The 22,490-nt window shown below is 39.2% G+C and overlaps 1 protein-coding gene across 1 annotated transcript; it reads left to right on the top strand.

The window, feature by feature from the left end:
- Positions 1-5,520: 5,520 nt before the first annotated feature.
- On the top strand, positions 5,521-19,762 carry C4H3orf85 (chromosome 4 C3orf85 homolog). Its single transcript, XM_046002625.1, has 4 exons — positions 5,521-5,601; positions 5,703-5,755; positions 18,084-18,217; positions 19,645-19,762. The coding sequence occupies exons 2-4, from the start codon at positions 5,707-5,709 to the stop codon at positions 19,732-19,734; spliced, it is 273 nt and encodes a 90-aa protein (XP_045858581.1). The 5' UTR covers positions 5,521-5,601; positions 5,703-5,706; the 3' UTR covers positions 19,735-19,762.
- Positions 19,763-22,490: the final 2,728 nt, after the last annotated feature.

The following is a 22,490-nucleotide window of genomic DNA, read 5'->3' as shown; positions in this document are numbered from 1 at the left end:
TCATACATTCCCTCCATTCAAGCCTCTTGATCTTTAGCCATAAAACAGATGGATTTTTGAAAAGGGCCCAGAACATAGGAACTACCCAGTAAAAAACTACCCAGTTGAATGAGTGAATAACACCTGAAGGAGAAGTCTATAAGCCTCTCATGGTCTGTCTTTATATACTGCCATATGGTGGAGACACAAATCAGCAGATAAATGGGAAAGAGGGAGCAGAAGGGAACCCCGGGCAATATGAGCCTAGATCTCAAGATGGTAACAAGTCCCCACGTAATGGGGAGCACCCACTACTCCAAACCAAAATAGGATCAGCTTAAAAGACCCTGAACTACCTACATCTAGTAAAAGAGAAGCCTATTAGGTAAGTCCTTAATCTACATTTCCAAACCACATTAAATCTAAGGCATCTCAAGCTACAGCTAGTTTTTAAATCTGCAACAGTCATGCTAAAAATGAATACAAATGCAAAATTCATTTCTCCAACATTTTAGCTAATTTCACAAAGTTAAGCTAGCTTCTACTGTTAGTCTATAATGGGCACATGCCCCCCGACTTAGAACCAGAAGCCCCAAAGGCTCAAGAGGGAGAACAATGTACTTCTAAGCAGGGGACAGGCTGAAGAGAGACTACACTACTTGTTTGTTCTCAGCAAGGCTTTATTTTATTTTGAGAAAAACAACAACAACAATAATAAACAAAAGGAAAAGCTCTAGCTTCCAAGGCAAAACAATATTCTACAAAATACTTGGAAAGTAGTTTGGGACTGGGGGTGCCTGGGTGGCTCGGTTGATTGAGCATCTGACTCTTAAATTTGGCTCAAGCAGTGATCTCAAGGTCATGGCTCTGCATTCAGCAGGGAATCTGCTCTTTGTCTCTCTTTCTCTCCCTCCCTCCCCCTGTTGCACTCTCTCTTTCAAAATAAGTAAGTAAATCTTTAAAAAATAATACAAATAAAATAAAATACAATAAAAATAATTGCCAGGGCACCTAGCTGGCTCAGTCAGAACATGTAGCTCTTTTTTTTTTTTTTTTCCAGAACATGTAGCTCTTGATCTCAGGCTTGTGAGTTCAAGCCCCACTTTGGGTGTAGCGATTACTTAAAAATAAAAAATCTTTATACATACATACATACATACATAAAAGTAGTTTCTGCATTACAGCAACCGAGTCATAATGTATCATCTTGGTACATTAAGAAGGCTATTAAAGGGGCGCCTGGGTGGCTCAGTGGGTTAAAGCCTCTGCCTTTCGCTCAGGTCGTGATCCCAGAGTCCTGGGATCGAGCCCCGCATCGGGCTCTCTGCTTGGCAGGGAGCCTGCTTCCTCCTCTCTCTCTCTCTGCCTGCCTCTCTCCCTACTTGTGATCTCTATCTGTCAAATAAATAAATAAAATCTTTAAAAAAAAAAAAAAAAGAAGGCTATTAAAGAGCTACTTTCTGCAAGTAGCACAAGACCTCGTGGAAACCCTTACTCCCTGCTAGAATGTAATTGCTATGCTATTCTCTGCCTCAACAGCCACTAACCCCAGCTGTGATGAGATATTCCATCAGTCCTAGGAGGGAAAGTATACCCCTAAGGTGAGGTTTCACCTGATAATGATGGCATGTTCTACTCTTGGACTATCAATGACAACAAACCCATTTGTTATCAAATCAGTTTAAAACTGACTCCTTTACCGTGTGCTCTGGTCTAATTTTGTTCCCACCTAGAAATCTTCAAAAATCTCAAGTAACTTCATAAAAATAAGTGCTATCACCAGCTTATTTTGTTGGCTTATTTTTTAAAGATTATTTATTTATTTGTGAGAGAGAGAGGGAAAGAGAGAGTGAGCACACAAGCAGGGGGAGCAGTAGGCAGATGGAGAAGCAGACTTCCTCCTGAGCAAGGAGCCCGATGTGGGACTCGATCCCAGGACTCTGGGATCATGACCTGAGCTGAAGGCAGACACTTAACCGACTGAGCCTCCCAGGCATCCGAACCAGCTTATTTTCAATAGGTTGAATGCAGTTGAAAGTTTAGTATGATGTTTATAAGGGTTAATATCCTCTCCTCCAACATGTTGGCTGACTCTTCACCTTTTATTGATGCTGATGATGTCACTAAATGACTCCAGACTCCAGCATGTCCTTCATCACTTATCAGAATTTTATAAATGAGCACTGGATTTGCCAGAGCTCTGCAGTTTACTGGGTCTGACTGCATTGCTGGCATGACAAAGCAGAAACTAAGTTCAGCTTGCTCCTTGGTAAAATAAAGTTTTATTGTTTCTTCTTTAAAATTTTTTTATAATATTGGATTTGATCTCATATTCTTTAACATTTACATTTCATTGATATGAAAGAGACCATGGGAGCTTATCAAGGTCCATCATATCATATTAAAAGAATAATTTCTAAGTATAAATCATCAAAGTTGTAAACAGACTCCATTGATGACCTTCATTAATTTATGCCACTTGATCTTTGTATTTTTCAAAGATAGATATTCCAGTTTAGTTTCAAAGAACTTTTTTTGTCTTTATAATGTCTTATATCTCTATAATTAAAGACTGTCAATTTTCATGCACCCAACTTTTTTCTCTTATAGATCATAAGAAGAGACAAGCTCGGGGAAACACTATTTAAAACCCAAGCTTCAATATAAAAACAAACTGCTACATTATACTTGCATTTTACAGCTAGTAGGATAAGACTGAAATACTGATAGACCAGTGCAGGAAAATACTGATTCTTAATTTAATGTAGTTGAGTTTAATTTGAATCAGTTGATTCAATTCAACTTCAATTCAAAGTTCAATCACATTTATTGAGGGCTATTATACAATAAGCACTCTGCTAGGCATTGAAGGCATATGAATAGGAGTAAGACACAGAACCAACCAGCCTTCAGAAAGAATTCACTGGGAAAAGTGAGATGCACATATGAAACCATGCATAATATAGGGAGACATGGCCTAAGGGCCAAAGGTATGCAGATGTGAGAAAGAGCAGCCAGATTTGATCTGGGGGATCAGAGAAGGATTTGTGCACCTGGAAGGACATTTTCTGGCCCATATAGGATCTTATCTTATACACATACCACCCCTGCAAAATCGAGTTATCCAAGCCACCATCACCTATTGACCAAACTGGGGTCACAGTCACCTAATTTGTTTCATTTCACTGGCTTGTGCCTCTGAGCTCAGCAGTCACTCCATTTCCATTGCAAAGTTTCACCCTATAATTTCTGAGCACTCCGTGGACAAGTTATAAAATCTCTCTGAGCCTCAGTTTACTCACCTGTAAAATGATAAAGATGCCTTCATCAATGAATAGCCATAAGGATTAAATGAGATAATGTACATAAAATTCACAGGAAAACCATTATTATTTTATACTTGTGTTCTATATTTCAACCAATGTAACAGATGAATATCCCATTTTGTGAGAAGAGTGGCATGAAAGAGATGGAAGGTGACCCTGCCCCCACCCCCACTCCAGGCAAGCATCACTTTAGGTCCAAAAGTTGAAGAATGATGGAGAGAAGAAAAGAGACAAAGATGAATTTCTCCTTTGTTCGAGTGTACTTCAGGTAGCAAAAAGGTTTTTTTTTATTTCCTTGCAATTTGTCTAGTCTATCATGTAATTACATATTTATACCTCTCCACTAAGCAAAAAACAAGGAAGAATCACAGAAATGTGGCAACAGCTGGACATATAGATGGATACATGGGATAGACTGCCAAGATTTCACCATGCCTATTTCCAAATATCTCTCTTCACAAGCCTTTTATCAGTAATTAGAGGCATAACTCTCAACTAGGTGGATCCAGGTTTCTAAACACTCTCTACAATTCAAAGATAGATAAGAAAGTTATTTTCTACCCCTTTTATACCTCTATACCTGCTTCTTTCAGATTGCCTAATTTTGAAGAGACTAACAGATGTATGATTTGCTGTTAAGAATAAATTATAAGACGATGAATTTATTTAGTTAACTATTTTTTTGTTTTTTTAAATATCTTATTTATCCATTTGACAGAGATCACAAGTAGACAGAGTGGCAGGCAGAGAGAAAGGGGGAAGCAGGCTCCCCGCTGAGCAGAGAGCCCAATGCGGGACTTAATCCCGGGACCCTGGGATCACGACCCGAGCCGAAGGCAGAGGCTTAACCCACTGAGCCACCCAGGCACCCCTCAGTTAACTGTTAATCATGCCACAGAAAAGGGTAATTATTTTAAAAAATCAAAATTTTAAAAGTATCGTGGTTTTATTCATTGTGTAACTTTAGTTCAGAAACACATTTTGTAATGCGGTTAAACATTCTTTTGTCTTTTTTTAAAGATCTTTTCTTTTAATTTGAGAGAGAGTGCACTTAAGATAGCTCAAGAGTAAGAGAGAGCATGAGCAGGGGTAGGGGGGAAGGGCAGAGGGAGAGGGAGAAGCAGACTCTTCTTAGTAGGGAGCCCAACGCAGGGCTCAATCCCAGGACCCTGAGATCATGACCCAAGTCCAAGGCAGGCACTTCATTGAGTGAGACACCCAGGTGCCCCAAACATTCCTTTGTCTTTAAACATTTTGTTTTGAGATATGTAGAACCACACACACCTGTAAGAAATAATAGAGAGAGATCCTGAGTGCCATTCATTCAGTTAACCTCAATGGTATCATCATGCAAAGCTATAATGTGATATCACAACCAAGACATTGATGCGATCTACTAATCCTATTCAGATTGCCCCAGTTTTAAGTGTACTCATCTGTCATGTGTATGTGTCTGGGATTATCTGTATTTGGTTCCATGCGATTTTATCACACTTATGTTCATATCTACCACCACCGCAGCTAGGATACCAAACAGTTCTATCTGTTTGATATCCTATCTGTTTGATACCACATGAGGGACTATAAGGGTCCCTCATGTGGCCCCATATAAGCACATCCTTCTCCCCCTTCCATGCCTAATCTCTAGCAACTACTAATCTTTCCCCATTTCTATAATTTTGTCATTTCAAGAAGGTTACATGAGTGAAATCATGGCACATTTGACCATTGGGCACTGGTCACCCATCCTAATTCCCTTGAGATCCCTCTAAGTTGCTGGGTCTATCAGCAATTTTTACCGTATCGTTATCATAATTCATGGTCTTGCAATATTTCAATATGCTAACCATTCAGCTGTTAAAGGACAGCTGGGTTGTTTCCACTTCTTGCGTATGGCTAATAAGGCTGCTGTGAAACATTCTTGTAGAAGTTTTTGTAGGAGCATAAGTTTTCATTTCTCTGCGACAAATGCCCAGTGGTGCAATTGCAGGGCTGGATGGTAATTGCACGCTCAGACTTATAAGAAACTGTCAAACTGTTTTCCAAAGTGACTATACCATTTATATTCCCACCAGCCATGTATGAGTGATTCAGTGTTTCCACCTTTTTTTTTTCACTATATGACATTAGCCTGTATGGATGATAAAATTAGTAAATAAACACATGCCCGTATAAGAACAGCTTGTAAAGAGTCAGCCCAAAAAGTCCAAAGGGTAAAAAGGCAGGAGTCATATAAAAAAAAAATCCATCTTAAGCAACGGCCTCTCTGACTCGTCTCAGCTCGCAAGGCAGCCAGGTAACACAGCAAATGCTTCACAGTCCTGGAAAGCAGTCGCGGTGCCCTGAAGCTTTGCTTGGTGTAAATTAAAATAAATAAATCTTTTCTTTCCAAAACAGGATTATGGCCTATAAAATGCTTCAAGTAGCCCTGTGTTCGACATTGCTTATAGGTAAGAATCCATTTCTTTTTTATTTTTCATGTCTTTTACAATGATTAGGTGGCAAGCTAACCCCTTTTGACTTTTTCAAAGATGAACAAATATGTTTTATCCACAGATCCATTCTAGAACATTGGGAAGACCCAACTATCATGGCATGAGGTGGTTTTGAGCATGTTAGTGTTAATTGCGTATGATCATTTTATTCCTGATTAGGTATTAACATATTAACATGTCACTATTGCTAGGAAATCTATTTAAGGACTGCCTCCAAAGAGCTCTTATGTCCTTGAACAAAGAAAGATTTCAAATGCTTTTTAGAAACTGTAATACTTATATAGTACCATTATGTGGAGACCTCAAGGTACTTTGAGAGTGTGAATTCATTAACCTTTAGAGCAAGCTGTAGCTCAGAGAAGTGGTGTTTTAAAGACAGATCAAGGAAGGTACTGAAGGTCAGATGATTTGCTGCCAAACTGACCCAATAATTCAGTGACTTCTATCTGAACGGAACTGAGAGGTCGTTTGTTTTTCTTGTAACCAAAACTGAAAATACAAAGGTGTAAATTATTTTCACAGTTAAATCTCTACAATTTATAAATTCTTCTGATGAAATGCTTAAATAAGAATAAATTTCTACTTTTATGATAACTTGAAACCCATGCAAAGAAGATTACATATTTTTCTTGAGGTATACACACACATCAATACACACATCATAAAACGATATAGGTATACATACACACACATCAATAAAACGATATAGGTATATACCTAAGATATGAATCTAGATATGTGTGTACCTACATGTATGTGTATATAATTAGCCTTTTATTCTTAAGCATATAGATAATTCTAATAAATTTTAACCACCAATGTTATACTTTGCATTTAGGACATGTTTAAATAAATGATTTAGAAATTTTTAGCCAAGTTATTATTAGGCAATTATCATCAAGGCGTGTGTAATCACACCCGGTTACAGCCCACATCTCCAGGTGAAGAAAGTGAGGCTGGCTCGTTTAAGTGAATGTCTTGGGAGCACACTGTAAATTGAAGTCATGGGCTAGTTATAATCCACCAGTTATTGCTTTGCTTTGCCTGCTGATCCATGCAGTTGGCTTCAGAGTGGGTGATGGTGAATTAGCACAAATTGAAAAGCACTACCTGTGAACATGCAGGGTCAAAAATATCTGGCAAAAAGAAAAAATCAGGTATAAGGAAAATAGTCCCGCAAAATGCCTTTTCGGGACTTCCTTAAGAAATAAGTTGGAATTAACTTTAACTCCAGCTGAGGCACAAATATGTCTGCCTAGAAAGACAACTGGTTTGACTGATTTTGCTTAAAATATAAAGAAATAAGATTATGCAGTTAAAGTTTCATGAAGTAAGTTGAGAATAAGAAACTAAGGACGGGGTGCCTGGTGACTCAGCAGGTTAAAGCCTTTGCCTTCGGCTCAGGTCGTGATCCCAGGGTTCTGGGATCGAGCCCCACATCGGGCTCTCTGCTCAGCAGAGAGCTTGCTTCCTCCTCTCTCTCTCTGCCTCTCTGCCTACTTGTGATCTCTGTCTGTCAAATAAATAAATAAATAAATCTTTAAATAAAAAAAGAAACTAAGAGACTATGGACTCTGAAAAACAACCTGAGGGTTTTGAAGGGGCGGGGGTGGGAGGTTGGGGGAACCAGGTGGTGGGTAATAGGGAGGGCACGTATTCCATGGAGCACTGGGTGTTGTGCAAAAACAATGAATACTGTTACACTGAAAAAATAAATAAATAAATTTAAAAGAATGAGGGTACGTGCCCTCCCTATTACCCACCACCTGGTTCCTCAACCTCCCACCACACGTACTGCATGGAGCACTGGGTGTGATGCCAGAACAATGAACACTGTTATGCTGTAAATAAGCAAATAAAAATAAATAAATTAATTAAAAAAAAATAAAAATAAAAAAAAAGATAAACTAAAAATAGAAAAAAAAAAGAATGAGGGTAAAAAAAAAAAAGAAAGAAACTAAGGACAGAGGAACATTGACATGGTAGGGTTAGCCCTTCAGATCTCAGGAAAGAAGACTACAGCGTGTAGGCTGAGTACACTGAAGTCTTTAGAATCAGATTCATTTGTTACATGGATAATTCATTTAACTGACATTTTCCAAATCACACAGCTCTCAAGTAGGAAATCATAGCTTGAACCAACCTTTTTCCCTTCTTCTCTCCCTCCTCCCATTTTTCATTTAAGAACATAGCCTATTCATTTGCCCTTCCCTGGAGCCCTCTATGTATCATAAGAAAACAGCCATCTTTAAAGTTTGTCTTTATATTTAAAAAAAGTTTTCTCTGTTACAGAACAGAAGTTTTACTTTTTTGTCTAGAACTTAATTTGAAGTAAATAGGGAAAAGATCTCATTATCCATTTTCCTAATGGGAATGCTGAAGCCAAAAATGATGAAGAACCTTCCCCCAAGTAATTACATTTATGAGCACAGTCCTCAATCATTTATTGATTTTCTTAAAATAGTAATTTATACACATTGAAACTGGTTCCCTGGCCAGAGAATTAGAAGTGCAAGTGTCATGATTTGATTAAAAAACAAAACAAAACCCCTGTCTTCAGCATTTAGGTCAAGAACTGCCTTCTCCTATAATAAACCCAGCAAATATGAATACTACTCTTTTAAGTCTTCGTTTTGTGGGGAGGGGCTTTCCATATGTTACCATAGGTCAACTCTCATAATCACTGTGCAAGTATCATGATTTTTATTTTACAAGGGAATTTAGGCTTAGAGAAGATAAATGATTAAGCTACACAGTTAATTCATGGCGGATGCCAGATTCACGTGCAAATTCTACCTCCAGCTCTTCTGAGAACAATATCCTTCTTTCTACTTCGCAAACTGTCCACACTGGCACTGCCGTGCTAGATATGGAACATGTAGCAATGGGACAGGCAAAGGAGCACACAGCAAGAACACCTCCAGAGAAAGGAACAAGACCAATATCACAGCCATTGGTTCTACAAGAACAGGCCAGGAGTAAGGGAGCTGGGTGACTCTATGTGAGTAAACAGAACCAAACTAAGAAATAAGCAGAGGCTTTCTTTGACAGTTTCTAGTTATGGTGAGGATAGAGAGAAATTCTAAACTCGTATTTCACCTCCAGAAGGCACTCGTCAGAATCAAATGGCCCCATTTCACACAAAGAAAATATACGGAAAATACACGTATTTGGAAAGTATTTCACAAAGTAAATAAACCGGTCCTTAAAGTTGACCCATAGTGGGACAATATGAAGGTTCATGCCATATTATTAACCTGCGATCAGATCCATGAAGTCCAAGTATGTCTTCTGGTTTTAGACAAGGGATGCAAACTGTCTTTCACCCCTTTCTCTAGCATTGTTCCAGCTCTTTCTTTTCACTCCACGCCTAGTAACCACGAGCGATTTGTCTTGAAGGTTTTTGGTTGGTTGCTTTGGTTTGGATTTTTTAGATAAGAGCTCTTAAGCTTACATTTTCTTCCCCTTGACTGAGTCAGCCCCTCCAATCCCTCCATGTTTGCTTTCTGTACAATCTATAGAAGGAATGGCTCTTCTCAGTCATCTGGCCACACCCCTCCCCCCCACCACCATCCTGTTCTTTGGAGAGTCCGTATTTCTGGATATGGTTTTACTTTATTTTATAAGAGCTTCTTCTTAATTGTATCTACTCACTTTGGCTTAAGATTGATTGATGCTCTCAAGAAAATAAGTAGTGAGAATAAACTGGGAAATATCTAGGTTAGAGAAAAATATCATGGCCTATAACTAGATTCGTTGGGCACTCTAAGTGTTGCAGGAAAACCATTTATTTTCCTGTCCACATGGCATCATTTGTCATGGCACTAGAGTTGGAAGACCCATCAACACACACAGGTAATGACCCAGAAGGGGTTATTATTGAATCATATAAAACATTGCCTCTCGTGAGTTACAAATTTCTCTCTCCACAAAATCAAAAGCTAATAAAAGATCTGCCAGCTCCAAAGTGTGCCCCAGGGAATTACGTGGTAGTGCATGTGAGCATGTATGTGGGTGTACGCTAGCATGCTGCGAGCAGGTTAAAACAGACTGAACTTAAATTCGAGTAAAACTAGTTCCTGTTTACTTTGTGAAGTACTCAACACACCAGCAACTATAACGCCAATAAAGCCAAAGTTCCCTGAGTTGAAAGTTCATTTACGAAAGCATTTCATTAATAGTTTACTAAGATGATGGAGTTTGGGAGTTTGTACCAAAGTTCAGGGTCTCTTTCTTTTTTCCAGCTGACTTCCATGACTTCCTGCCCTCTTTTTACTTCCCTGTTCCCTTTTTCCACAGCTTTTCACCTTTTTAACTTTTGTTTTTGTAAGTTCCCTTATTTTGTCTCTGCTTCCTTACTAATTTTCCTGATTTCTCCCTTCTCTTTTTTTCTTCAAACCCAATTTCTTCTCATTCTGTCTCTCATTAACATTTATCTGAATTGCAGCAAAGTGAGAGAATCTATGATACTAAATATAACTCTTCTGCCTTCCATCATAAATTTCTGGACCAGTGACCAAAATTTAGAGTAGGAAGAAAAAAATAACTATTTCATATTTTATAACAAAAATTACTTACTTAATGCAGAGAATAAAATACTCAACTTTAAAGATTTTATTTATTTCAGAGAGAGAGAGAGCACCAGCTGGGTGAGGGGCAGCGGGAGAAGCAGGCTCTCCACTGAGCAGAGAGCCCGACGTGGGGCTCGATCCCAGGACCCTGAGATCATGACCTGAGCCGAAGGCAGAGGCTTTAACCAACTGAGCCACCCAGACCCCCTAAAATATTCAACTTTAAACATACAAACCTAAACATGAGTACTTTAATTATTCACAAAGTTGTAACATTTCTCCTACACTTAGATCTTTGAAAATTTTACCATATTGCCAAGATGTCTGTATAGACTGTTCTCCTGATCCTCTTTTGTCCTTAATTCCTAGTGAACATTTAGACTTTGGTTTAATACTTAATCTATGTGTCTGGGCAGTTACTTCATCTTTTTTCTAAAGACATAAACATTTTAAGGGAAGGGACTAAGACTCAGGCCAATAAAAATAGTAAATAATAAATGTTATTCTTTCATTGCTTATGCTGAGTGCTAAGTGCTTTGCTTTCAGCATCCCATTTCTGAGTATTTTGGAACTTGTGGCAGGACTGCCATGCATATTCTCCAACTTGGCATCAGGCATCAGGTACCACTGCAGAGAGCAGTATCACCCAGCCTCTAAGGGAAATAGCTAGCTGTGGTCCAATCTATGGATTTGTTGGGCATTTCTGTGAAGTCACGGTGGTGGCTGTCCAGGGATGACAAGCTCCTGCTGGTTGGAGCACCCTGTCTGTGCTGTATTTTTTTTGTTTTTTCTGTTTCTTATGGATTCTCTGAGACAACAGACCTGTTGGATTGTCTGCACCACCTTTGGATACATAGAACTCTATCCCCCGCCCCTGCCCGCAACCCCTTCTAGGCCTGCTTTCAATCAAGTTGAAAAATAAACCAAAGATGAGCATGGAAGACAATCAATTCCCTTTATTACTGAGAAAGACTAATTTGGAAGATAGAACATAGATAAGATATAAAGGGCCTCATGATTGGACCCCAGGATTTGGCAAATTTCGTATTAACTTTCAGGCTGCAGAACCAGAAGAGAAAACGTGATCTCAGAAGGCAGCTAACTCTCAGGGGGAAGAAGGAAGAGCTAGCTGGACATGCCAAGCAATGCCTCTTGGACCTACCAGTTGCATGGCGGCATTGCCCCTTCTGAAAGGCAGAGGTTACAAAGGGGAGAAGGGTGGCCTAGTTACTTCAAATGAGCTCCCTCTACAGGGAAGAAAACAGGACTCTGCCATCAGGCTCTGTCCTTCAGTTCTATATCATGCATTTTACATCAGGCTTGTGCACATGACCATGAAGAGGATCCTACCCCAAAGATCATCTTCATGGTCATGTGCACAGTATGAAGACTATTCAGTTATTTCTCCACTATCACATTTAAAGACTCTTTTTCAGCCTTCCCTGGGTGATGGCAAAATAGGGAATCCTTCCATTTCTAACCATACAGCTAACGTTGCCAGCATACTGCTCCTCAGCCTGTGATGGGCACGCATCTCTGTGCATAAATGAATACATTTTTATTTGTACTGCTTTAATTATTGATTAGGTCTACTTTGACTTCTCTTTCACTTATTTCTATCTCAGTGCTGAATTTCTCAGCATGTAAGCTCCCTAGCAGCACTAGGAGCTGTACCCACTTAGCATATTCTATATGCTTCTGATGCCCTAATACCATGCAAAGAAAGTAAGTTTCAATTAATGACCTACTGGTTATGAATACATTCCAGTTAAAAATTTAGAGCTGCAAGAGATCTTAGTTGGCTTCATACAATCAGGCCCCATTTTACAGAACAGGAAATGGAGGGACAGAGGCAACCAACAAATGACACAACTAATCACTACCAGGGCTAGGATAAGACTCCCCATCTCTATCCTTCTTTGCTTGTGTGGCAAGGGCTGTGCTCTCCAATATCTCCATACTCTGAAGTGTCTGCCTTATTTCAACAGTACAGAATTTTCTGCAGAGGATATTCGAGACATGTTTAGATAGCAGAACTAAGCTTGACAGATCCTATTAAAACTGCTATGATATGGGATGAAAGGAAGGAGGGTGTGTAGGGAATTGGAAAGAAAAAGAAGATATTTTTATAGCTTATGATTTGAAAGTTTAAAAAAGGCATTAACCTGGTTGATACTGCTTACATTAAAAAAAATTAAAAACCAACAAAGTAATAAAACTCAGGGTTCAGTTTTCAAACCCCAGCAGTATTATAGAGGCTTACAAACACAAACTGTGATCTTGCTCTCATCAACTTTCAAGGTTGATCAGGCAGAATGAAAAAGGGAGGAGAAATTTCTCAAGCAGAGAGGATAATAGCATGCCCTTCTGTATTACTTGCATTTTATTTCTGGCTCTGCCAATGACTTACTGCATGACCTTGAGTGAGTCATTTCATCTCTGTGTGTCAATTTTCTCATTTGTAAAGTAGGATAATAAATACTACTTTCTGTCTCTCTCGTGGGTGATGCTATTATCTCCATCAATTAATATTTATTGGATGTCTGTTGGGTGCATAAAGCTGAGGTAGGTGCTTTGTTCAGGGGCAAGGGTGGGGGCATGGGGGACATTGTATCACTGAAACATCTTCCACGAGCAAAAAGAGAGAAGATTTACAAAAGACAGAATTAGTAGAGCTTAAAATAGCTATGGTTTATATTTTAAAGCTTCTCTGCCAAGATTTATGTAACAGCATTTTTTTTTTCCCTCAGTGATTAGACAAGGCACCAGGACAATCATGGTGCAGAATATTGGTTTTACTTTTGGAAGATTTCAAGTAATACTATATTAAGTGGTTAATGTGTACTTGTAAAGTATATCTTAAGCATAATTTATGTAGAAACATTTATTAAAGGGGTGCCTGGGTGGCCGGTAGATTAAGCAACCAACTCAACTGATTTCAGCTCAGGTTGTTATCTCAGGTCATGGGACTGATTCCGTGTCAGGCTCTGCGCTAAGTGAGGAGTCTGCTTGGGCTCCTCTCTCCCTCTCCCTCTGTACCTCCCCCTGCTCAAGTTCTCTTGCTCTCTCTCTCAAATAAATAAATCTTTTTAAAAAAGAGAAACACTGATTAGATATTGATGCTGGATCTCCTTTGCCTAAATAATCTCTTTGTTTTGAAAACCTTCCACTCCTTTTATTTTTAAACAGAAAAGTGTTTAAAAGTGTTAACATTGTAACTGACACCTTTTCTTCAAAGAGAATGAAGAGAAATCTGAGAAGTCACCTATGAACACATCTCAGTTAAAACCAGAACTTCAGTGCTGGTCAGTCCATACCAGTGAGCCCAAACTAATGAGTTCCCCATTCTGTTCCAGTCAGTCCTGTTTTCCCACCCCTGGTGTCACTCACCTGATTAAGGCACTAGGTTGTCTGTCCTCTGGACTACTAGAAGAGATTCCAACCTCTCTCTCCAAGTCTCTCTCCTTTTTACCCTCTGCCTTCCAACACCACTGACAAAGGAGTTTCCAAAAGTATCTGTGAATGGGTAAATAAAATGTTGGCATATATGTACAAAATATTATTTGGTCTTAAAAAGGAATGCAATGTTGATATATGCTTCAACATGTAAACCCTGAAGATACTAAGTGAAATAAATCAGGCACAAAGGGACAAATACTGCATGACTCCTCTTAGATGAGGTACCTACTATAAGCAAATGCAGAGAGACAGAAAGCCAATGGTGGTGACCAAGGGCTGGAGTACAGAGCAATGGGAATTGTTAGGCAGTACTGAGTTTCTGTTCAGGAGGACGAAAAAATTCTTGAGATGGTGGTGATGATAGTACAACACTGTGAATGTGCTTGATGCCACTGATTTGTACTATAAAAAATGGTTAAAATAGCTTTATGTCATACATATTTTAATCATAATCAAACAAAAAAATTTTAAGTAAATCTGGTCTTATCATTTTCTTGTTCAGAAATATTAATGGGGTGGGGCACCTGGGTGGCTCAGTGGGTTAAAGCCTCTGCCTTCAGCTCAGGTCATGATCCCAGGGTCCTGGGATTGAGCCCCTCATCAGGCTCTCCGTTCAGCAGGGAGCCTGCTTCCCTCTCTCACTCTGCCTGCCTCTCTGCCTACTTGTGATCTCTGTCAAATAAATAAAATCTTTAACAACAACAACAAAAATAAATATTAATGATCTGAAGAATAAAGTCCAAACTCCTTGGTATGACAGTAATAATCCTCCGACATTCTGAGCACATCCACTCTTCAGCCCTCATTGGCAAAAGTGAGGGTCCCCGAACCTGAGCCTTAGTTTGCTCCTCTGTTCCTCGGCTCTCCAGTTTTCTTCAGTCTGGACTACATGCTCTTTGCTTCAGCTCCCTTCTTCCAAACTGTGGAAACATTCCATAACCCTGGAAGCTCAACTCAAAACCAATTTCTCTGTGATCCCTCCATGCCAATATCAGAATTAATCATTCCTGTGGCGCCTGGGTGGCTCAGTGGGTTAAAGCATCAGCCTTCGGCTCAGGTCATGATCCCAGGGTCCTGGGATCGAGCCCTGCATCAGGCTCTCTGCTTGGCAGGGAGCCTGCTTCCTCCTCTCTCTCTGCCTGCCTCTCTGCCTGCTTGTGATCTCTTTCTGTCAAATAAATAAATAAAATCTCAAAAAAATATTAATCAATTAATCACTCCCCCTTCAAATGGTCTGGTCACAGTATGTTTCCTTATAATTATTTATGAGCTCTGAATATAATGGGAATTTCTTGTTTTTTGTTTATCTTTCTACTCAATGATGATTATCAGAACAGGGATGAGGATGAGGCAAGTGGAGATCTTATGGCACAAAACTTGTGTAAGTTTGACATCAGGTTTCTTCTTCTATTTGTGGACTTACTTGCTTTATCTTCATCTCAGCTCTGGTGATTAGCAGTTTAAGCTGACATCAATAGGCATTCATAATGCAGCATATTAGTTATCTACTATGACCTAACAATATCCCCAAGCAGTAGCAACTTAGAACAAGACATATCTTACAGTTTCTGAGGAATTTGGGAGTGGCTGAAGTCAGTAATTCTGACTCAGGAACTCTCATGAGATTATAGTAAAGATGTCGGTGAGGGCTGTTATGATCTGAAGGCTTAACTGGGATGGAAGCCTCAGGTTCCCAGGTGGTTCATTTGTGTGGCTGTTGACGGAACACTTCAGTTCCTTGAGAGGTGGGCCTCTCTTCACGGCTACTTGAGCGTCCTCAGAACATGGCAGCTGTCTTCCATTAGAGCAAGTGATCCAAGAAAGGTGTGAGGCAGAAGCTCTAATACCTTTTATGTGCTAGCCACAGAAAGTACACACTGTCATTTCCACAGTATCCTGTGGTTACACAGGTCCACACTTTTAAATGAAGGAAGACCACAGAGGATCTGAATACCAAGAAGGGTGGTCTTTGGGGGACATCTTAGAGGATGGCTTCCACAGGAATGCTGACTTTATTGTACTGAATCAGATGACCTAGAAGCAGGCCAATATTACTTCTAGCATCTGTTACTAATATCTACTGAAAAGTTGACTTTTGTCTTTTATTTTTAAATCATGAATAACTAAAATTGCTAACTTCCTATTAATACAGGATGTGTCTGAGTCCTTTTTCTACCTTCATCACTAGTAGTATTTTGCACTAGAGGCGGCCTGATTGATGTGTGGTATCCACAGAGGTTGTCACTTTCAATAGGTAGGCAGTTAGAACTAGAGCTTAGTGAGGTAACAAATTTAACTGGAAGTAATAGAGCTAATAACTAAAATCCTGCTTAGTGCTCAAGGTCAAGCTTGGAAAAGCATGACATTATAAGGAATGTGTAAGTCATGATTGTCTCTTTTCTATAAATGCATAAGGCTTTTAAAATTATTATTACTTTTCTTTGGCACCAAGGATTCCTATCTCTTAGACATAATGTTGTACAATGCCTTTAAAGGGAGAATTCCATCTCCCCTTCCAACTAGCTAGGTGGCCTTGAACATATTATTTAACTTTTCTCTCAGGTAGTTACCTTGTCTGCAAAATGAGGTGACTGACAGGTGCTACTTCTTAGGTTTGTTGTATTAAATAAGGTAATTCAGGTAAAGTATTTTTTAGTGCAATGCTCAGTAAATGTTAACTATCATTATTACTTGTGTGTGACATCAATACACACACACACACACACACACACACACACACACACGTGCACAAATAATCTAGCTACCTCTAACCATTGTCCTCAGACATTCGTTTTAAGGATTCCCAGTCCCACATCACTTACTTCTCCAGCTTAAAATGTAAAGTTTTGCTCCTTCTCCTATCCTGCTAAATTTAATCTTTTCTTTAAGGAATAGGTTCAGCAATTTTCCTGACAATGCAAATGTCCGCTTATTGATGATTCATAGACCTGTATGCCTGGGGCAAATAATACATTGTATGTTAATAAAATTTTTAAAAAAGAAAAAAAAAAAGAAAATGTCTGCTCGTGTCCCAGAGCCTCAAAGCTCAATAACAACGACACCTTTTCCTAAACTCCCTTAGCACAACCAAATCCTATGTTGCCTTGTTTTATTTTTAATCTTGGACCCCTCATACCCCTCTCCTACAGAGGACAGGTTTCATATCTTATAGTTCACTATAACTCTGGTCAATAGAGTCCTGTTATGATGAGGCTGTAGAGTACCTAACATAACATTTGTAATAAATGCTTCTTTATCACAAGCAATGAACAAATTATACTGTTACCACAAATGGGTAAGGAGTGTGTTCTTTCTTGATATTGATTCAAATTACAACTCTGAATGTGACTGTGTTTTATTTAGAAATGAAAATACCATCTAGTTAAAATTTCATGATACTAAAAATGTCTGGATTTTTTAAAAGAATCATCTTTTTTTTTTCCTTAATCCTTTACTGGGAAGGAGTATAAAATGCAAAGTGATATCAATTCAGTGATAGATCTATCAATATTAAAGCTTAAACCACAGTGCCAGATTTGGAAGCAGTCTACTTCAAACTGAAATATATGTCCTCTTTTGGAAGGCTATGAAAGGAAGAATAAGATTGTTGACTGCCTGGTTTGAGCCAGGCAGTTTAAAGCATTAATATACCCAACTCTTATGGTAATCCTATGTTACTGTGTTACTCTGTTATTATTATACCTTTTTACATACAAGAAAACTGCAGCTTGGAGAAATTAAGCAACTTCTCCAGAAAAGTGACAGAGCTGGAATTTGAATCCAGGCCTGTGGGCTCCCAAGCAGATACAGAAGGCGCTAAAAATCTTTTCCATCCAGCACACACTTTCATGCTGCGCTATATTCAGGACACATGGGGTGGTGATAGCGCAGTGAGGGGGAAGGCTGAAGGGCAGTCATCTCCCTTGGCACATAGCTTTTTCAGGGCTCCCTTTTCAGACCCCCAACCTCCCAAAGGCCACAGCTGTGTCTCTTTAAGAAAATAAACATTGAGCCTGGGTGGCTCAGTGAGTTAAAGCCTCTGCCTTCGGCTCAGGTCATGATCTCAGGGTCCTGGGATCGAGCCCCGCGTCCAGCTCTCTGCTCAGCGGGAGCCTGCTTTCCTTCCTCTCTCTCTCTGCCTGCTTGTGATCTCTGTCAAATAAATAAAATCTTTAAAAAAAAAAAAAAAGATAAACATTGAGATGTAAACTACTGCCCTAAAAGATGCTGTGCTCTTGGACTCTGAATTACAGGAGCGTTGGGAGCGCCATTTTTGTTGGAGGACCCAGCAAACCAGTTCCTACATCTCAAAAGACATACATATTTGCAGGATTACTGGGACCCAGATCGGAATCCTAATACATGGGGCAACATGCTGGCTGATCAGGTATTTGCATTAGAAACAATGCATCCTCTATCTGGTTGAATAGGTACTGCAACAGTAGGCATCAACACACCACCAGCCCAACCCATGATTTTTTTTCCTCTCGAGTCACCCTGAGTTATGCCTGCCCTTTCCTCCCCATAAAGTGCCTTTTGTCTAGTAAACTCCACCTCTTCCTTCAAGACTAAAATCAAACGTTCCCTCCTTTTTGAAGGCTTCCCCTTCTTTCCTGGGTGACATTTGTCCTTCTTCCTTTTCTCCCCTCTGCATGCCATTCCCATTTGAATAGCTCTCCAAATGTCATATTGGAATTAGTCGCCTGTGCACCCAACCTCCCTTACCTAGGCTACAGAAGTAATGTGCACATCTTATCCATCAAGGTCATTTTTCTCACAAACTATCAAAATGACTGTTCCTCAGTCAAATTTCAGAAGATTACTACATGTCTGAGTGGGTGGATTGAATGGATCATGGTCACATTTTAGGTCCCTTTCAGTTATTCAACAGCTTATTTTCCTCTGGGAAAATTATGCAAACCTTTAATGTCATTCCTTCATTTGCTTGCCTTTTATACACTTTTCTATTCATTTGGAAGTCTGACTCCAAGAGAAATAAAGAAGAAATGTGCTGTTGCCAGTTTTATTCCAGGTTTACTTTTTTGATAGAAAAAACTCCAGGCCAAATGAAATTGCTGAATTGTCTGAGGATTTCAATTATTCATGATTTCCCTCTTAAAATTTAATAATTTAGAAAACAAAAATGTATAACAAATTAATTAATCCCTTCACTTGTTTGTCCTTTTTCTCTCTACACATGTATCAGGCTCTATCACCAGACTAGAAGGTTGTATAAAGTCACTAAAAAAAAAAACCAAAATGGAATGTCCTTGTTTTTCTGAGGCCTGGGTCCTATCCTTGCTCTGCCTGGTTGAGTTTTTACTGGTCTACCAGGATTGGCTCATTTCTGGTTAGCATTTGCTGATGAAAACCACCAGCTTTAATAATGCATTGAGTTTTATGCATGTTTTTCTCCAACAGGCATCATTTAGAGTTATTAAAACCAGACATTTGTTTATTTGGCAAATTAAATATTACACAAGCAGATAGACTGTGTCTTCCTTACGGAATACTAAAATTTTCAGGTACACTCCTGCCTCTAATTGTAAACCAGTGCTATGATCCAATGACAGATACTATAATGTAACAGGACACTGCCACATTGGTTCATACAGTGGCCCCAAAATACCGTAAAACATTTAAGCATTGAAATATACAGGTCACTAAAAGTATGTAACCAAACCTTGCTGGGTATTATTCTTCCACTCTACCTCTCTTAGTCTTTTAGGATTATCTGTACAATAACCTAGAAAACTGATACAACATGTGCTCTCCATACTCAGAGATCATGACTTGAAGTTTCTTTTGTTGCAGGTTCATGAAACATGGACCACTCTGAAAACAACAGCACAGTATTATCTGAATGTGAATACCTTTACTTCTGACATATCCACTGCCCAGTAAATGTGCTTGGATGATTAAACCAGGAGAGCAAAAACAGTGGGAGTCAACATGGCAATGGACCCAAACCATGGGCTTTGGAGACCTGGAGGCACATCCATGCCACTTATAAGATTATTTAATATGTCTGTCTTGTGGAGCTGTTTAAGGAGTAAATATGAAAACCCAAGTGGAGACTTAGAATTGGAAGTTCTCTATAAATTGTAGCTCTTAAAATGAGAACTAAAATAATGACAAAGGGGCTTTTATGGACAAGGAAATCAAAAACAAAAAATAGGGGCGCCTGGGTGGCTCAGTGGGTTAAGCCGCTGCCTTCGGCTCAGGTCATGATCTCGGGGTCCTGGGATCGAGTCCCGCATCGGGCTCTCTGCTCAGCAGGGAGCCTGCTTCCCTCTCTCTCTCTCTGCCTGCCTCTCTGTCTACTTGTGATCTCTCTCTGTCAAATAAATAAATAAAATCTTTAAAAAAAAAACAAAAAAAAACAAAAAATAAGTGTCATTAAAACTCACTGTTGATAGCTCACTTTCTATTGCATGCTTTTTGAAAGCACTCACTTTTTTTTTAAGATTTTATTTATTTATTTGACAGACAGAGATCACAAGTAGGCAGAGAGAGAGGGGAAGCAGGCTCCCCACTGAGCACAGAGCCCGATGCGGGGTGATCCCAGGACCCTGGGATCATGACCTAAGCCAAAGGCAGAGGCTTTAACCCACTGAGCCACCCAGGCACCCCGAAAGCGCTCAATTTTTAATTAAAGGAAGAGGGAGCTCTCAAATGGAGTTGGTCCTCTCCTTTTTCTTCAATACTTTTCACTTTTTAAAGCCAGCTTATTTTAAGATCATGCTTTTGAAACATTTCTAAAAAAGGTGTATTGCTGAGGGCAGTAGAGAATACTATCTGAGCTCCTATCTGGGGGCAGATGGTAACCAGGAACCCACTGGAAACATTCATCTGTAAGTGGAAACCTCCTTAGGAGTTTTGTCAAACTTGTGCAAGTTTTGCATTCTAGTCCATAATATATTGATATTTATTTCAATTTGAAACAACATTTTTAACCTACTGGCCAGGGACATTTATTACTGTTTTCCAATAAAACTGAAAAATTCACTCTAAAGAGAAGTGGACTACATTTGATTTTACAATAGTCCTGAGCGCTTTTTCCGCAGCAGGTGTGTCCAAAAAATCAAACGTGAAGAAGCTGCAATGTGAAGACTTCAGTCCAGCACTTTCCTCTTCAAGAGGACACTGGCAGCTACTCAGTGTTCCCCATTTCCTATCCCCTACCCTGGAGGCCTTTGCAGTGAGAAATTTAAGGCTGATGCATAATTTATGCATTTCCAATACATACACAGAGATTTTTAAATCAAAACACAACTGAATGGGCAAAGAAAGAAGATAAATCTTTGGGTTTGCAATAAAAAAGTTAAGATTGTACATGAATCCATCTCAGGTTTCCGCAATAGTATACATTTGCTACTACAAAGTTCCATTCTTTGATAATTTACTTTTTTTTTAAAGATTTTATTTATCTGGGGCGCCTGGGTGGCTCAGTGGGTTAAGCCTCTGCCTTTGGCTCAGGTCATGATCCCAGGATCCTGGGATCAAGCCCCGCTTTGGCCTCTCTGCTCTGCGGGGAGCCTGCTTCCTCCTCTCTCTCTGCCTGCTGCTCTGCCTACTTGTGATCTTTGTCTGTCAAATAAATAAATAAAATAAAACAAAATAAAATAAAAGATTTTATTTATTTAAATCTTTTTTAAAAAGATTTTATTTATTTAAATCTTTAAAAAAATATTTTATTTAAATCTTTAAAAAATATTTTATTTAAATCTTTTTTTAAAAAGATTTTATTTATTTAAATTTTTAAAAAAAGATTTTATTTATTTATTTGACAGAGATCACAAGTAGGCAGAGCAGCAGGCAGAGAGAGAGGAGGAAGCAGGCTCACTGCAGAGCAGAGAGTCGGAAGCGGGGCTCGATCCCAGGATCCTGGGATCATGACCTGAGCCAAAGGCAGAGGCTTAACCCACTGAGCCACCCAGGAACCCCTTCTTTGATCATTTAATTAAAAAATTAGAGAATGCCCATGTACTGATCAGTATGTGTATGCAAAAAAAAAAAAAAAAAAATATATATATATATATATATATATAAATTCCTTACTATATATAATATAGTAAGGAATTGATTCCTGTGATTATGGAGGCTGGCGAGTCCAAAAATGTCAGGGTAGACCAGCAGGCTGGAAACCAGAGAAGAACCAATGCTGCAGTTCAAGTCTGAAGGGCATCAAGTCAGAACTCCAGCAAAGAGCTGATCATTCGGTTTGAAACCTCAGGCCATCTGTTGGCAGAATTCCCTCTAGCTTATGGAAGGTCAGTTTTTTGTTCTATTTAGGCCTTCAACTTCTGGGATGGGGTCCATTCACATTATGGAGGGCCATATGCTTTACTCCAAGTCCACCAATTTAAATGCTAAGCTCATCCAAAAAAAAAAAAAAAACACCATCACAGAGACATCCAGAATAATGTTTGACCTCATATTGGGCACAGGGGCTCAGCTACGTTGACACATACGTTAACCATTACAACCTATATTAGGTTACTTAGATTGCACACATGTACACACATACATACTCACAAAGCTGTGATAAAAGCAACATGTGAAGGAGAAAAAGAAAAGGACTTCAATTCATTTATTTTGTTCAGTTTAATACAAGGAAGCTGGATGAGTTGTGGGCCACCAATAGTGTGAAATTATGT

This window comes from Meles meles, chromosome 4 (genome assembly GCF_922984935.1).
Source record: "Meles meles chromosome 4, mMelMel3.1 paternal haplotype, whole genome shotgun sequence".
Lineage (NCBI taxonomy): Eukaryota > Metazoa > Chordata > Mammalia > Carnivora > Mustelidae > Meles > Meles meles.
The sequence above is the reverse complement of the archived record's forward strand: the minus strand, read 5'-3'. Positions and strand labels throughout refer to the sequence as shown.

What these genes read in the sequence shown, in the direction of transcription:
- C4H3orf85 (XM_046002625.1), top strand. Translation starts at nt 5,707, where the DNA reads ATGGCCTATAAAATGCTTCAAGTAGCCCTGTGTTCGACATTGCTTATA. An exon ending in GTGTTCGACATTGCTTATAG is followed by an intron (nt 5,756 to 18,083) that starts GTAAGAATCCAT and finishes TCTGAATTACAG; the next exon opens with GAGCGTTGGGAGCGCCATTT. An exon ending in GCAACATGCTGGCTGATCAG is followed by an intron (nt 18,218 to 19,644) that starts GTATTTGCATTA and finishes CTTTTGTTGCAG; the next exon opens with GTTCATGAAACATGGACCAC.